At 42.4% G+C, this 18,160-nt stretch overlaps 2 protein-coding genes across 3 annotated transcripts in view; one reads left to right on the forward strand and one right to left on the reverse strand.

Moving 5' to 3' along the window:
• The window catches only part of LOC119177222 (short transient receptor potential channel 4-associated protein), a 238,014-nt gene that overhangs the window by 163,613 nt on the left and 56,241 nt on the right, over positions 1-18,160 (forward strand). Inside the window, exons 18-19 of one of the 2 annotated variants that reach the window (XM_075878275.1) lie at positions 8,387-8,422; positions 8,529-8,619. In XM_075878275.1, the coding sequence (XP_075734390.1) occupies positions 8,387-8,422; positions 8,529-8,619 (127 nt within the window). The remainder of the gene's footprint in view (positions 1-8,386; positions 8,423-8,528; positions 8,620-18,160) is intronic. The other variant, XM_037428640.2, reaches the window with a different exon arrangement.
• LOC142775880 (uncharacterized) lies at positions 11,115-16,040 on the reverse strand. Its single transcript, XM_075878276.1, has 3 exons — positions 15,795-16,040; positions 12,798-14,615; positions 11,115-12,620 (listed from the first exon to the last, which is right to left on the reverse strand). The coding sequence occupies exons 2-3, from the start codon at positions 12,915-12,917 to the stop codon at positions 12,150-12,152; spliced, it is 591 nt and encodes a 196-aa protein (XP_075734391.1). The 5' UTR covers positions 12,918-14,615; positions 15,795-16,040; the 3' UTR covers positions 11,115-12,149.

Here is an 18,160-nt window from a genome sequence, read left to right on the forward strand (position 1 = left end):
GCTGCTTGTACATGTGTAATTGCAGGCAACCTGCTTCATTATACTGGAATTGCTTCTTGTTATCTGTTCTTGTTGATGTTTGCACTGTGAGCTAAACAGCTGAAGCTCATTTCTGCGTGGTTTTCTTTTCTTGATTTTTTCTCATTTCTGCGTGGTTTTCTTTTCTTGATTTTTTCCCCCTTGTGGAGTTATTTTTTAACTTGGTGTCATTGACTGGTAGGTTCGAGAATATGGGATGCATTCGTTAAATAATTGGTGTCATTGACTGGTAGGTTCGAGAATATGGGATGTATTCGTTAAATAATTTATTTTAGACCTGCATTCAATCGAGCACAGTGGGAAGTGTAACATTGCTGGTTTCCCCCACCTATGCTTGCGAGGTGGTGTTGCTGTGTTGAAAAAAAATGAAACTAAATGATGACAAGCTAAGTATGTTTTGGTTACCAATGTGTGTGAACAGGCTTTTGAATGTTAATTTTCATATCTTCATACAGTGTTTCTATAGTACAGATAAAGGTTAGCCTAAACAGAGAGAACCTTTTATATTAACAAAAGCTGTATCTCATTGTGTTTACTGATAGCAAAGCTCTGTCTAAACTTGACCAAATGGTTTTCTATAAGTAAAGGTCAAGCACCATGATACTATGCACAACTTATAATTACCATAATTAGATGTTGAAATTAATTTTCTTTACAATGATACCCTGTTAGTTTAACTTGTTAACCCTTTTTCTACTCTTTTTGTGTCCAAATATATTGTTAAAAATACTGAATTTTTCATTTGTATAATTCTTTTCACTGCATTCCAACTCTCATTATCACGCATATTCGAGGGAAGATCACTGGTGTGATTGACACTTTGGATAGTTGATTTTGGCTGGTTAAATTTGTTTCTCGTAAATCCCGCATTTTCTAGTAATTAGTCCAACCGCTGAACATTTAGAATCAACTTGAATTTGCCCGTTTGGGCAACATAATGATATTTGACAGACCTTTCGCGAACCAATGTACATGTATTGTTGGAAAAGTGCGCTAGGCTGGCGAACTTGACAAAAGTGCGTGCCTCTCGTGATTATGCTACAGTAATTCATCGAGACTGAAATGAAAAGAACTTTTGCAAGCCAAATACAGTCGAATCTTATTAATTCGAACATGCTTAATTCGAACTTCGGGTTAATTCGAACTCGCGATGAGGTCCCGTCAAAGCTATGTGTATTCCAATGGGCGAAAACTCCCGGTAATTCAAACGCGCAAGAACTTGCGACGGTAAATTCGAACATACCGTGCTCCGAAAATGCTCTCGGCACCCTGCCCAATCCCGCTGCGGCACCTGCGACACTTCAACGCTGCGCACGAAGAAAAGGAAAAAAAAGGCTGTGGTGGAATGTTTGCTCTTTCTCAAATGCCGATCTGCGACGCGCCTGTGTCACGCTTCTCCCTTTTCCGCCACATGCCGTTGTCAGATAAAGACCCTTCTCCTTCCGACGTCGCGCTCGGAGAAAGGAAAATAAAAACGCTGTCGCGGGGTTGGTTGTGTGGTTGAAGGAAAGGAAAAAGGCACTAGAAAGTTTTAGTGCTGGATACGCAAGCTCTTGGGGCGTTGCGAGCTTAGGGGCGTGCGGCGTTGCGTACCCAACCCATACCCAACTGGAATGCCTTATAGAGGCGCGCACGCAAACGCAAGCCGCATGAAGGTCACACGCGCTCGAAGCGTCATAGCATCCTAATTGTCACGTAAGTATTATTTAATTATGTTTACGATTTAAAATGTTAAATTAAGCTTACATAGTGACATGAAGTAAACTAATTTTAATAAATCATTTTTAAATAATATGACAGTTATCAACACAAAACAAAAACAAAAAAAGCTTTTTCATGTGTGCCACACTTGCGACTGAAGCTGGCACCGTCGATGCCAAGCAATCCAGACGGCCGGTCTTAGTCCCACTAGTGCGACGACAGAGCAACAGTGTAACGTTTAACTCTGTAACTTTTAGCTTGTATGTATACTTTTTTACGTTAACGTGTTAGCGGATACCAGTTTGCGTTTACCGTCCTACCAGAATATGCCTCTTCTAACGTTTTGAGCTCATCATACGTAAACATGTATGCCTTTACGTTTTCGCAAACCATAAATGATGATGCTTACTGCATTTAACTTACATAGGAATGAATCACCGTTCCGGCAAAATTGCGAGACTTTTTTTATCGCAAAAAAAATGAAAAATACAATGTTGCTGTAACGATAGTGTCGACATCTTGTGACACTTCGTGCAACCACAATCATGAACATGTTGGCTTAAGCGTAATGTTTTTGAGTTGAAAATGATAAAAAGGTTACTCATTTGTAATAAAGCCGCTGCGCGGTTTTTGCACCCGACGTACAATGCACAACGTTTCTGCAATAACAATGTTGTGATTGTCTGGTTCACTATGGCCACGCTAGATGGCGCTACCTATCCAGCTGGTCGGGGGGCTGGCATATTTTTAGTTTCTATGTTCCAGGCCATTCTAGCTTTGGTAATCTGGCTGAAACAATGTAGTTGCTACTGGTGCTCGCACTTTGGTTTTTTTTAACTCGACCGCTAGAGTATCAGCAGTGCGTATACCGAAAGTTCCTGCAAAAGTGGACCTTACAAGGCGGCTGATTCATGCTGTCCGAGATTTGGTTGGCGCCTTTGTGCCATGATATCCGTATAGTGGCTAGCCAGTATAATAATTGTGCTTTATAGTTAGAAATCAAAGTGGTGGCTCTGGCCAGTCTCGGCTTTGCTCGCCGTGAAGGTGGGTGAAGTCACGGGCAACATGATGTGCCAGCATGTGCACCTGGGCAGCTTATCTCTGCTAGGAGGCCAGTGGTGGCAGCGTTGTTTATGACCGCGCGGACGCATGGCCCCATTGCCCCAGCGATCTTACAACGCATCTGTTTGGGTTTCGCGCATGCGCAATACTGCCGCTCCAACGTCCTGGGTACGCAAGCCGCTTGGGTACCTAGCACTAAAACTCCCTATTATCTTCTGCAGCCCTTGCGCCTTGCGGGAGCACGGCTCTGCGCCTTTGGGGGAGGGGGATCTCTCACGCTCCGGTGCCACGCTTTCCCCTTTTCCCGTCCCTGCCCCGTAACCCCCTCTCCTTTCAAAGACGCGCGCGAAGAGAGCAAAAAAGAAAAAAAACCAGCTGCCGTGGAGTGTTGGTTTTTTCTCAAATCACCTTCCTCCATGTCTCAAATGCCGATCTGCTTCTCGTCACGTGCTGGCCATGCCTGGGCTCCGCTGGTACACAGTCGTCGTTGTCGTCGTCTTTAAAGAGTGTCAGCGCTGGACATTTCCGCGTGCAACTTCTCTTGCCAGGAGAATGCTGAAGCCGAAGTAGAATTGCTTTGCAAGCTGCGTGCGAAATTTATTGACTCGCTGCGAGACAAACGTGTGCAGACGCGCATCACCGATTGCCTCAATCAATGATGGATGTCCTGTGATTTGTGAATAAATGTAAGTCTCCTGAAACTTCTTCCTCGTGTGTTAGCTCAATGCACATGCGCTACTGCATGGAGAGCCCTCTGTTTATTTATCTTTCATTAATTCGAACAAATTTTCGGGCCCCTTCGAGTTCGAATTATCGAGATTCGACTGAATTGAATTAAATTATCAACCTTACAATTTGCCAGTATTTAGCCATAATAATTGCCAGAAATTTATGCCAGCCATTCAATAGACAGCTGTTGCTAGGAGTTAAAAAAAATTTATTCTACAAAAAATATTTTCTATGGTCTGCCGCATGTTTAATGTGTTGAGATGACCTTCTCAGCCAGTTTCCAGTAGCTGTGGTTTTGCTTGTGTTGTTATACCAGAGTCGCGTATAGTGTCACTAGTCGGACTTAGGGCAAAGTCGTCACGCACGCATGGGTGCGCACAAGCGCTACAAAACACATGCGCTGCTCGAAACTGTCTTGCAACCCCACCTGAATGAAGTGAGGACGAGCTTGTAATTCGAGAATCACAGCAGCTGAGCTTCAAGTTTTATGGCCACGATGTTTTGCGTCAGCCTGCAACATTCACAGTCATTCATGGGTTTGCTTTCTTTACGGCCTCAAGTTGTCTCCTCCACCGCAAGTGCATAGCTGCTGACCTCTGTGCACTATCTTATAGCTACTCTGGTTACGTGCGAGGTCCACACTTCGCTGGGTTGCAGTGTGCTGGCGTCGGCTGCATAGCTTCTCCTAACGACAAGAAAGCCCCGAAACACATCTTGGCTCTGACTATGGAGAAGCTAGAAACAATTGTAGAACTGCATGCGATATTGTTCTTTTTGCATTACGATGTGAAAAATGCTAAGAAATATGTTTGAATGCATATATAAGAATGCCAACCTAAGAGGAGTGAGGTGGATCATGGAAAGAGGTGATGTTAGATGAAATAGCTACGCTTATTAGACATCTGATTTATAGAGAGATTATTCACATCACCGGCATCCTTTTATTGAAACACCTGAAGGATCTTATCGCAAGAAGACAAAAGTTTGGTGAGAAATGTGTACGAGTTCACTTGTGTCTCATGAAAAACCAGGCAAAAACGCCCCGCCGCGGTGGTCTAGTGGCTAAGGTACTCGGCTGCTGACCCGCAGGGCGCGGGTTCGAATCCCGGCTGCGGCGGCTGCATTTCCGATGGAGGCGGAAATGTTGTAGGCCCGTGTGCTCAGATTTGGGTGCACGTTAAAGAACCCCAGGTGGTCTAAATTTCCGGAGCCCTCCACTACGGCGTCTCTCATAATCATATAGCGGTTTTGGGACGTTAAACCCCACATATCAATCAATCAAAAACCAGGCAATGCTTCACCGCATGGATCAAGCAACAAAGCAGCACCTTCGTTCTGATTTTCTTTGTCTTTGTGAATAGATACATTTTATACAACATTTATTATTTTTATACTGTTCCTGGGTCATTTTTCTTCAAAATGTATATTCTAAATTTTCTTTGTGAATTTTCTTGCACATACAGTAGACACACAATAATTCAAACTCTAATAATTCATACTTTCGGTTAGCTCAAACAAAATTCAATTTTTTAGTTAACCCTCTATTCTTTCAATGTATTTAAAAGCCTTTTAATTCAAGCTCCATCATTTGGTTAATTCATACTTCAGGTCCATACCAGAAAATATCAGTTGCTTTCCCACCACTTTTTAAAAATTTGTGTGCTTATATAATCCTTAACAGTCTAAAAATGAAAAAAAAAACTCCTGAGGCCTTTAAAAAAGAAAGCTTTGCAAGTAAAGAAGTGTTTGAAACGAAGTGCACTCATGGTAAACTGTGATGCTTCTCTACTGGTAGAGAGAGCTTTGCGCTAAAGGCACATACCTATAGCAATGAAGGAGTTGGCAATTCAAGATTTTTTTTAAAAGGTTTGATCAGCAATAAATGGCCAATAAACCTGTAGACCTTACACCTCTGCTTTCTGTTCACTGCATACATTTTTTAAATGTGATGATAAAATCAATGCTCAATGATAATGTGGGGTGTCACCTCCCCCAGAGTCATCTGAGAACTTTTGATAATTCAAAGTTCTCTATAATTCAAATCAAATTGAGAGGTCCCTTCGAGTTAGAATTAACGAGAGTCCACTGTATAGTGTTTTTATTACATTGTTTACCAGCTGGCAACCAAAAATTATATGCTTTTCACATTTTTATTCATCCTAAAATGTTTTTGTTGCTCTACATTTCATTACACAAAATTTGGTATGCTGCAATGTGCACTAGAGTACTTTTTGAAGTGACATAAACTATTTATCTGAGACATATACAAAATAACCATTTTCGCGTGATAACGAAAGAGTCAATGATTTTGCATGCGTCAGTACTCTTGCCTGCAGAAAATTGCTTTGTAGAGAATCAAATAAATATTGCCACCTTTCATGGCTTGTTTGATATGATGCACTACTGTCGTTAAAACAACTTTTGAGGCTAAAAGGGAAGGTGTTGATTCATATCCCTGTGCACTCCTGACATAGCGAGAGATCGGCATTTGGTGATCACGCTGAAGACTGCTGCTATACGCTTGAAGCAGAGCTGCGCTTTGTCACTGTCTAATCAGACTAAGCTTTTTTTTTTTTTTTTTATACAGTCAATGATGGCTCACATAGTGGACACCATACTTAAATGCCAGTTGCAAGCATCACAGCTATTTTTGGCCGAAACTGACTTTCTGAGTGTATTATACTTGTCTTCTTGCTTTCTAGTAATGCCATAAAAAAATCACTGGAGAAGGATCATGGTAGTTTCACTGCAACAAATCAGGTGCAGTTGTTTCGGTGTAGACAATCCCAGCTTGAATTGAGAAATGGTTAATTCATAAGTTTAGATCAATCATACAAATAAAAAATACCGATGAACATGTGGAAGTATGTGCAGTACTCATTAACCTAACATAATATTGAAGCACATTGAATAATCTAATATAAGGGTACACATCATGCATGCTACGTGTAGAGTGTGTAAGAGCCCAGAAGTAATTGAAATTAAAAAACTCAAATCTACACTATGTAACATTGTGCCTTATCAAAATAACGCGGTCACTTCTCAAAGAGACCGACAACCAAATTTTCTGGTACCAGTTTTTTTAGCATAACGAAAAACTTATCGGTCGTAATGTCTAATCGCAAAACGGTAAGTTAAAGAACTTTGTGGAACATTAATAATTCAATTTATTGCACACCGGCCACTTTGAAGTCCTATATGTACACACAACACATACTGTAGACAGTGGTAGATGAGCTCGAGAACAGTTCGTGCTTGTGCCCGGCATTTTGCTGCTCATTGCCTGCACTATGCATACATTTGGCACAGCCTGGTTGCCACAAAGGCAGCACCGCTTCTCAACGTGAACCTTTTTTTTTACCTCGTCAGCAATATGGATATTAATAATACAGCTTCAAGGCTTTTCCACGAGGCTGTATGGCATGCCAGTTCTTGCGACTTTTAGACGTGATTAAACCCTTTGACATGCTGTGTATACAATTATGTACGCCACTCGTATTTGTTGTTTGTATGCACTAGGAGCTAAGAAAGAGCAAGGTACATTGAACTTCGTATGCATGTAATTTTCTGCATACTAAATCTGTATTGATTTAACTTCACTATGTAGCATTTTGTTGTATATGATCACATTATTGAAGGCACTGCCACATTCTATGTGTCGTGCAATGCGCCACTTCTCGCAACCCACATGGAAGTATAATTTTTCTTTGCTCAGCATTGATATAACTGAAAAAGGATTTTGCACTGTATATTTAAAGTGAAATTGCATTTGATTTATGTGAAAACTGAGTATAAATGGCTTCAGAATAATGTACATCACTTTCCAATCATGCTGAAGTGCCACTATCTTGGACTGATAACAAGTTTATATCCATCTCAAATGAACAAACAGGTCTACGGTGAACTCGCACGCACGATAACACTTAGGCCGATACATTCAACGTCCTATCACGATAATTTCATATTACATAGAAATGGGGAAAACAATTGCTTATCAGTGCAAGATGTCAGTGTCTATGAATCACAAATAAAATCATGTAGTATATTTAATTACAAATGAATCAAGAATGGGTGTGGTAACACAAATAAATGTACTATGTCTTTGTGTTGTTTTGCAATATAATTCTGAGTGTCCTAAAATAACTTTGTATTGATTTGAGGTATTTACAAACAGCTCTTCATAGATGGCATCTGAAAGGGTTAAAAAGATAAATGCTATTCGGACTATGAAAAAGATGCTTGAATTCGTTACTATAATTCAGGGTCTTTTCATTTCTACCAGGATGTAGTCACACATTCTGGCCAGTAGTCGGTTCCTTTGAAAGCAATTTTTGCTATGGTGTTTCACATTTACTAGCAGCATGCCAAAAGCCACTTTTCATGGATTCGGTTGAAGTTAATCAATAATTTTGCTACAGTGGTGTCACTCATACATTGTTACACAGATACACATCTTCCCAGCACACACATAGTGTTTCATTTGAAAATTAATGCTAAGATTATTGTGTTAAAATTTGTGAAATTAGTAAACTGTAACAACTCCTGTTTAGGTGTAGCATTGTAAAATATGCTAAAGTACATGCAAGATGTCAGTTACACATCATCAGGATCTTGTTCATTAGTACACATGAAGAAACTTGTGTATTTTTTACTTTATGGACACAATTGGTCAGTGTGTCATGGTGTTTTTGTTTTACAAAAAGTGTGTTTATTACATTGAATGTTACTTTATTTGCATTAGATCGCAACAAATGGTTTGGGCCACGCTTCACGTCTACTCAAGCTTGCTAGCATACCAAGTTGCCATGTGAATCATTTCTGCTTGTGCTTGCTGTCTCTTTTATCTTCCACGTAGGAATGAAAGGCATGCCGAAGGTGTAGTAGGCTTTAAGTAAGGATTATTTTTTTACCTTATGTTCTCTATTCGAAGTTAGCAATGTAGTGTCCAGCCTGGCTTCTGATAACTTTGCCAGCTTTCTGTGCCTTCATGCATGCAGATTCTGGCTGTCACGTGCTATCGAAAGTTATCTGCGTGGGTGCACCAGTAGTGCTGATCAAGACTTCCTCCTTTCCAGAGGCCTTCTGCAGGTATGTGCTGTACCTATTAGCCCTTGGGGCATTTGGCATCCTCCCTTTGACAGTATATGATATAATGAGGGTGTCTATTAATCAGGAATACTGGTATTTAAGTGTGAGAAATGGAAGTTTTCTAAACTCGAGAAATTGGTGCTTCACTGTGTGGTGTCTCTGAAGAGCTGCGCTTGAAGGAAATGGACACGGTACACACTTTTGTACAACAAACATGGGTACATTTATTAGCAGCTTTTATGCAATGACAAGCTTGTGTGTCTAATCTTACAACTAATCTCAGTAACATAAAAATAACCCAATTAATTTCAATCTTAAACACTGAAAAAATCTTACCAACAATGTACCATGAAGGCAGCCTCACTGACATTCGACTTGCCATGGAAGTCAGCAAGATAAGCCGCGGCATTGTCCCCCCGAACCTCCCGTGAGCAACAATCGTCAAATCACGTGCCAGGTCTATATAGAGAGTGTTCTCTGTGCACTCACCTAATCTCTTTGACGGAGAGATGAGTACACTAACTATGATGACCCACCAGACGCACGTGCACCGCGAGGCAAAAATGGCTTTACTGGGGGTGATAATTCCACAACCCATAAATTGGCTACCCTTTGCAATACTCTTGATTCAATCTCTTTTGTTTCTTTCTCCATGCTTGAATAGCAGTCATGCCACTGGTTAGACTATCAAAAGAGAAAGTGCTTCATATTCAGCTTGTATAGAAGACTTTCAATTACCTCCAGTATCTCCTTGTTTCATTCTACTATTCTGGCAAAGTGGCAGAAAGTGTTGCAGTGCTTATAACATATAATGCAGAGTATGCACTTCTTGAAGGGCTTGTAAACAGGCCCCTACTTTTTTCTTACTCCTTCTCATTGAACTTGCTCATATGTTGAGAAGGCTGCAGCGCTCACATTTATTGAATATCCACGCATCTTCACCAAGTGAAATCCATGAATCTCTACGAAGTGAATGATGACTTATGAGCAAAGCACTGGGCAGTTAAATGACCTGCCCACTTGGCATGTAAATGAGTGACAACGTGTTTCTCCAGTATATGCAATGTTTTATTGGTCGTAACTCGTATGCTGTGCTGAGTTCTGCATCTTGTTGTGCCTTGATTATTACTGTTTTGTGGTTTGTAAAATGTAGTCAATGATTCTTCAATGGGATCTAGCCCTAAAATGGCAAAAACAAGGCCTATGCACGTTTTCTTTGTATTTAGGTATTTTGAGAGGTGTGTTTTCTAGGTACTTCAACCACAGGTGAATGTTGAGTTTCTTGACCAGGCTGCACTTGTACAAGGGCTTGCTTATCAGCTTTTTCTTTATGCGCACGTCGATGGCTGTGTCGTCGGGTATGTTTCTAGGTAGGCATTGCACCATTTTCTGAATGTCTATCGGAACATTGAACTCTTGACCTTTGATTCGGTACTGCCCGTAGCCTGCATTAAACGCCAAATGCAACAAAATTTTGCACACCCCAAATGGGCGGTTTAGCTTGGGATAAAGCTACCTGCCAAATTTCACCTTCAAAATGCGAGTGGCTTCCTGAGAAAAAAAAAAAACTCATCAACAAAAGAATTTTAGATACTGAAACTAGAAAAAAACGACACCATTACAACTGACTGGCTGTGACGAAGACTGCAGCTTGACAGACCGACTGATGAAGACAAATTGCCTGCTCTGTGCTCCGAACTATATGCTTCAGTGCCCTAAAGTTTACTTTTCAGATCGTAGCACAGAAACAAACCATGTAAACAATCATCGCTAAAGAAACACGAATACAAGCTTATAAAGGTTCATTAAAGTATGAACGGCTGGCTGCTTCTTACCTATCGTCTCATCCTGCTGTCTTGGAGAACTCGCTGGTTTACAATACATGATGCTACTAGTTTATGTATTAGGCATTCTCACTTCGTTAATAAGCTTCGTACGGTGAGACAGTGCTGTTTTTAATGTCGATGCTCAGTTTGGTATGCTCCCATATCTATCAAAAGTGTCCGTACAAATGCTTCTCTGACTGCACCTAAAGCATTTACATTATACCAGAGTCCTTCAATGCTTTACTGGTCACGAAACTTCGGGGCTAGTTTCATATAGGGTCCGCGGGCGCCACTACTGGCGCCACCGTCGCACTGAGGGGATCCAGCTGACGCGCGTGAGGCATATTTGCCAGCTTTTGGCATGAAAACGCTCGCTGCTTCTGGTCTCTGCGCGCTGGGTTTCTTTTTTTCTTTTCGTAGTTGTTAACGATGAATCGCCCAATTATTGTGTATACCACCTGCCTCCAATGGGGTTTTATTTTTTCGAATAAATCGCCGCAGATCTCGGCCACGAACGGCAACTGCTTTCGCGTCTTTGGGCGCAAGCGCTGCGCCGTGTTTACCGATTTTAAAATATCTTTTGTTTGTTTCCTTCAAGAAAACTTTGTAACCACAATACATACGGTAGCTCCGTAGCTGCGGACTGCTGCGGGCCTATCAATAATGCAACGAAAAAAAAAAAACTGAAAAGAAGCAGGTACGCGTCCTTCAGAGTAGTTAATGAATCTGTTGAGTGCTCTGGAATGCGCTGAGCACCCAGATACCCCAGTAATATTCTCTTTGCGATGAGGTGATACAGTAACATTTAAAAGCGCTGCATAAAGGGAAAGGATCAAAACACGAAATGATGTATGTTGCACTGTGTGTCTTTCCGCGAACCCGCTTTTCAATCCTTGCAAAAAAGGAAGCACAAACTTTTATCACATGCTACAAAAATAAATTTCAATATTATGAAGGGAGACAAAAGAGCGTGGTGCAGCGTACAAAAATTTATTGTTTGCGCTTTGATGTGTAGCACACGGACGAAACAGAATATTGCCACGCAACAAAGACAAACGTAAAGTTCTTCTGAATGAAGTTTATTAAAGCGAACTCATGCTCTGCAAAAGACTAGAAAGAAACGCAAACGTCAAAGAAGCAGTCCGCAGCGTGGTCTGCACAGAAGACATCGATAAAGTGAGTCACGCGGCATTTGCTATGCATGAATTGCTCTCGGGACGTCATTAATTTTCGATCCATGAAAATAGGGTCGAGAATATTTTCGAGCAAACAAGAAATCAAGTTAGTGACAAGGTGAAAACCTTTCCATATCAACAATATTGGCCAACGCGACGTACAAAAAAAAGAGCAAACGGGCGCTTCAGTTGAAACACCAGATAAAAAACCGGAAGCGTCCACGCATAGTTACAAAACAAAAAATGAATCCTGAGCGATAGTTCGTGGAAATATTAAAAGTGAAAGCACAAAGACACCAGAAAGGTTTTTTTGCATGCGAGCCTGACCACAAGGTTATAAAGTTTGCAAACAAGTAAGGAAACACAGCTACTATTTTACTGATCAAACAAAAATCCGCCTATAAGTGAGCTATACAATTATAGGTCCAGGAGGCTGGCAAAGGGCTGCTTTGCTTTTACACTACTCCTTCAGTTTGGCTTTCTCCCTCCACCAGCTGGGCATGTTGCTCGCTTTGTCACACCTGACTGCTTATTTTTCTCGCGTGCGTGTGAAAAAATGCAGGCGGCACCGAAGAAAAAAATGTAGAACTTCAGCAGTCGTCCCAACAAAGTGGGTGGGGCAGCCGACAGCAGCTGAAGCTGTACGATTGTCCAGCAAAACCTGCTCAACAATGCCCATGTACACACCAGCACACGCAGTTTGCTTCACCGTAAATTCTTCTACATGCTCTTCAGCAATTTGGAGGAGGTTTAGCAGTTTGGTGGAGGGGACCTGAAGGTAACCTCTCGACTTCACAAGAATGAGGTCACTTGGTGATTGTTGCAAGCCTTTTAAAGACTCCACGCAGTCGGTGCAGCACATCTCAGAAAATTTTTGGGCAACATAGCCGGCAAGGTAGTCTAAAATGCACTCCTTTGGAGACAAGTCCGCGAGGGCCTCTTCCTCACTCTCAGTCGGCTCCAAAAGAACGTCATCCAGGAGAATGGCCAGGGAGTCAACCTGAAACGAGAATTTTTTTTGTTTACATGCATGTTCATGGAAAAATATCATGCAGAGGTAAATGATGAACTCTGTGCATATTCTGAGTGAACGTCTGTTTAGCAGCTCTTCACCGGAAAATATATTCCAGATGGAGAAACTATCAATAGCTCTTTTGTTTTCAATATGGCATCGTACATGATTGACAGGAGCAGCTTCCTTGTTGAAGAGGTCCTGCAGCTTGAACAGCAACTGCGGCCCGTCACCATCAACTGATGCCCGCTTGGGTGGGCGGACAAGGTTGTTGACCGAAAGCATTCGGTATATGAACAGGAACTGTTGAATCGTTGGTTGCCCTCCGTCACCAGCAACGTGTCTCGCAATGCCAAAAAACCTCTGAAAGTGAGACAACAGATTAGTCAATGCAGAAATAAAAAAGCTTACATGTTTACCTCAAGAAGATCCTGTCCGAAATTTCCAACCAGCACATATCGAAAACCTGAGGCCAGAAGGTTCTCCGCAAGTGTGATAGTACTGAGTAGGGTTACTCGCAGCGCTTCAGACGTGGGCTTGGTGAGGAAGCAGGCTTGCCTTTGCTTCGACAAACTCTCAATGTAATTCCAACAGTTGTTCAGCCATGTCACGTTCTCTTTTAATGTCTGAAAAATATTCATGTTACATCTGTAACAATAAATAAAAGCGGGATACCCATAATAACATATAAAGTCTCGAGTGGTATTTCTCACTGCAATGTGCTCCGCTTCGTTATACTGCACGTGCTCTGGCCTCCGAGAATTCAAGCAGTCAAACGGGCCGTTCATTCGTCTGGTGAATGCCGCGGTCGCCTTTGAATCATGCAGCTCCTTGCACACATCTTGCCTGCTGTAAAACTCCAGTGCAGCAGCTGTAAATTCACTGAACAACTGAAGATAAAAAATCAGTAAGGTGTGGCTGAAGGAGTAGTTTCCCAAACATGCTACCTGCTGCACAAGAAAAAGTCATAATATTACTTGCCTGAACAGCAAGTCTCACACTCATTTTCTGGAAGGCATTGGGCATTATGTGGGCTTTTGTCAGTTAAGGCACAGCTCGGAGTCCAGCCTGTTCTTCCTCATACCCCAAAAGGGACTTGAAATGATCGTGGTAAACGTCACCCTCTGGCAGCTTGAAACAAAATTTCAATTATTGTTGTAAACAATTTGTACAGCAAAGTATAGCATAACCACGCCTCGTTTTTCTTACCAGAAACTTCCCAACCTTTTGAAGGTTGTTTCTTATGCACTTGAAAATGGGCGGTGGGTCGATGACAGTGTAAATCTCTCTTGACAGGTCACAGGGGTGTTGAAAGGATGTTTGTGGGTTTTTTTCTGTCCCCATGTATACCTGAAAAGAAGAAATTTCAGCTGTATAACCATATATTACAGCAGTACTCTAGGATTGTTGCAGGAAAAAGTTGTTACCCAACGACCTCAAAGCTCGGCTGCTGACCCGCAGGGCGCGGGTTCGAATCCCGGCTGCGGCGGCTGCATTTCCGATGGAGGCGGAAATGTTGTAGGCCCGTGTGCTCAGATTTGGGTGCACGTTAAAGAACCCCAGGTGGTCTAAATTTCCGGAGCCCTCCACTACGGCGTCTCTCATAATCATATAGTGGTTTTGGGACGTTAAACCCCACATATCAATCAATCAACGACCTCAAAGCTGACCGGTTGCTTGTAGAATTGTCGCATGTCACAGCCTGGACAACAGCGCCAGAATTTTCCAAGTGCACAATGCACTGCAGCAGCAATTTGGCCACAATAGAACCAGGAGCAGCGCTGGAAGTGCAGAATGTTCCCACAGTTTGCGACCAGCCCCCAAGAAAGGGCCGAAACAGGAACACCAACACATGATCAGCGTCTTTCTCGTTATCCCCTGGCCTGGTGTGTTCAGCAAAGTTGACTTTTCCAAGCAGGGCCATATCAGATTCTCTGACATGCAGGCTTTTGCGAACACTCATCTCATCAAACATGAGTACTCCTGCAAAATAGAAATGGCCAAATGGCTTAGGAACAATGTCAAAAGTCACGGGCACTGCTTTTGATTTTAAATATAGATATTTCTCCAAACCTCGTCGTTCTCTCTCTGGGACTGCTGCAAGCTTTTCGTTCAGAACAACAAATGAGTTTGCATCAAACCCAAAGTCAGCTTTCAGGTTCTTCATGTAAGTGTACATAGTGCGGGGGTTAGGGAGAGGTAGAAATTCGTTCTCATGAAGGAATGTGTACACAGACGTCAACTTAACCTTCAGAAGGAGACAGTCATAAAGCCATTCTTTCCTGTACCTAAAGAGAAAAGTAGGGAACTGTTCTCACATTTCGAAACATGCTACATAGTGGGCCTTCAGGATAAAAAAACATTCGTGCAGTGCATTTGGAATTACATGCATGTACATGACACAGACAAGATGCTTTATATGTATGCATAATGTGTGTGCACTAGACACCAAAAATAGGAGAGGGGGCTCATCATACTGAAACACATGCACTAAATAGTAAAGTTGTTTTATAATGGATTTCACATGCATTTGCAGTAGCGAAACTGCTAAAAGGATATAAGCACATTATACCAGGTTCATGCGTAGGTGCTTCAAGAATACCCCATTCCATGACATGCTGTATGCTGCTTTCGAGCTGCATGTGCTGAAAGCCCAATGAACAGTAGGCACAGAGGAACCATGTTCAGGATAAATACATGCGATCTGGCGTTTCTCTGGCATATCGTATGTTATGCAACCATAGCATTTGACACGTTGCAAACATATGCAGCGCATTCTCCAACCTTGTAGTATGGGCAATACGAAAATGTATAAAACTTCATCCGTCTGTAATTGTATTCATCCTCAATAAGCAACAGACACTGCAAAGTGAGACTGTTGGCACGTTAAGGATAAAAGGAATGCTGTGGAAAGCAAACACAACTTTTATTTGAAACTGCTGGAGTAATAAAAAATAGGGGGTGCTGAAACAAAATCGATGTGGTGACACGCATATGGCCTGTTGAATCAATATTCTCAACATGCCCGAGGAATGTTAACATTAAAGTGTATTTTCAGCGAAGAAGCATGGTGGGGTAATCTAAAGAATCAAATTTGACACCGAAATACACCAACACTGCTCCCAAACATCCTGCACGCGCTGGCCTGTTTTCTAAACTTACCTGGCAGCTTTCGCAGACTTGGCATTCGCCTTCATCACGCACTGATCAAAAATCAACTTCGTGCGGGTTGACATTTCTTCAAGGCTTTCTTCAAGTTTTCCGTGCTTGCTCGCTTGCACTCTCATCTTGGTCAATTTCATCTGACACAAGGTCAGCTGTTGTTTCGTTGCCCGAAGTTGGCACTTCAGCAGTTTAACCTTGGCGAGAGGGCTGGTAAATTCATCTGTCTGGCACGCCGAGTCCGAAGTGCGCGTTGGTCCTTCGCCGACAAGATCTGTGGGTAGTGCAAGATCTGCAAAACAATTTCAAAAATCGTTTCAAATAGCGCATTTTCAGCTCACACACTCCTTCGAAATTTCACCGATATAATCACTGCACGGGCAAGAAAGTTAAAACAACATTGGACGTAAACTCACCTTCATCACACGACGCGGCACCTGATGTGCCTGGTTTGGTGCGAACTTCTGTTTTACGGGCACATGAGGACGACTCACGACGTCGCTTCGCTGGGGACCTTCTTGTCAGGGTCCGTGACCGCTGCTTCGGCTTGGTCAAATACGCTGGCAAGCCGTCAAACTTCCTTGGAATGGCACAAGGCTTCAGAAGGGGCTTGTCGCGCGGAAGTGACACTTTTTCGCCATTCACCACAAATTCATCTGCGCGGACGATGTCACTGTCATCGAAATGCTTCTCGCACACTCTCACATACTTAGAGTCGAAGCAAAAGTCACCCGTTTCTTGCCTTGGAATTAAGCGCTTCCATTTCTCGCGCAGCACGCCTTCGCTGGGTAAACAGAACAAGGAAACTTTTTCTGTTCTGCCCTTGTACCCGGAACGACATCCCGGGACACAACACGTGTTCGGCATCGTCGCTGCACTAACGCCGCATCACAACAGCACGATATGCACGTTTCCCACACAAAGCAAACAACTCGCAGCGTCGTTCGAGCCAGCGCAACGCCGCCCGACCAGCTCGACGAATCCCCTCAGTGAGATGGTGGCGCCACCGTGCGGCAACCCAACACATCATATGAAGCTCTCCCATTGAGTTACGGAGCAGTTTCGTGACCAGTAAAATTGAAGGACTCTGATTATACTCAATGTAGCACTAGGGTATTTCTCTTCTAAAAATACATTCACATGCTTGAATTACTTTGAACTGAGCTTGACTACATTTATGTCGCACTTTGCTGCTTTGAGTACTCGTAACTAGAAAGGAGCTGATCAGCTTTCGGAGCTTTGACTACCGTAAGAACCCGCATATAGGTAGGACCTGCAAATGGTTCGATGTGCATTTCGGGCATAGCCAATGCGAGGAGAAAAAGTTTTCACCCGAATATAGACCAAGGGAAGCAGAAGAATATATTTATTTACACTATTATACCCCTGTCACATGGCACGTGTAATGTCAATCGCTGCGAATGACATTAAGTGGTAATGGAATTTTGTGGCTGCTACACGGACACAATAAATGACATTCACACCTATTGAAAATTTCCCCGTTGAATGTGTTCACCGAACTCGTGGAAATGCGACATGTGTAATCTAGTCAACAGGCGCTTGACAGGAGATTACAAAATCGGTAGCTTAAAGCAAGTGTAAGTGATGTTCAAATGTTTATTAAAGGGTGTTGTTAACTTTTCGGTAACTTTTTAGCGTACAAAGGGATAGTGGAAGCAATTTGTGCTGCTATATACTCTTTTCCAGACTCCGACTTGATGCTATGGCGCCTCCTGTCGGCCATATTTAAAAATGCTCACTGTTGTTTTGGTGCAGCTCTGCCACGTTAGACTTGCTAGTAGCATAATACACACGGAAATGTGGAACACCAGTTTAAAAAGTGTTTTCAAACCAATTATTATTTCTTGAGAAGCACGACAGTTCTTTGTTAATCACCAACGAAGTTGAAGCCTAACGTAAACGAATCGGAGTGTAGGCGCAGCTCCAAATCCCTTGTCGTCGGTGACGTTTTTTCAATGGCAAGCTTGAGGCGCTTCAGACGGTTCTGATACTTCATTCGCAACAGCTGGAGAGCAATTAACGTTCATTTCCACTGATCATCATTCATCGCAAGCACGAATTTATGAATGCTGTCACGGTTCCAAATAATGCCGACTGCAAGTTGTGAGTGGCTTTAAGCTGGTTTTACTTTGGATGTGTACGAGGATTTTTATTTCTACTGATGCTATTTTATCGCATCGCATATATTTTGAACCAGTGGGACAACGTTATGAAAATAAAAGTGCCAACTTCTTGGTATCACAGCAGTCTGCTGATAAACATTGACATCAATTGCGAATGACATTTTACATGGCCGTGTAGACCCAGAACGCAATATCGCAGTGACATTCGTTATGAACATCATT

Source organism: Rhipicephalus microplus, chromosome X (genome assembly GCF_043290135.1).
Source record: "Rhipicephalus microplus isolate Deutch F79 chromosome X, USDA_Rmic, whole genome shotgun sequence".
In the NCBI taxonomy this organism is placed as follows: Eukaryota; Metazoa; Arthropoda; class Arachnida; order Ixodida; family Ixodidae; genus Rhipicephalus; species Rhipicephalus microplus.

Bases quoted from the DNA above. Each gene is read 5' to 3' on its own strand.
- LOC142775880 (XM_075878276.1), bottom strand. From the start codon at position 12,917: ATGCTTTCGGTCAACAACCTTGTCCGCCCACCCAAGCGGGCATCAGTT. The intron at 12,621-12,797 runs GTACGATGCCAT...TTCTCGTTTCAG, and splicing joins AAGCTGCTCCTGTCAATCAT to GTTGACTCCCTGGCCATTCT.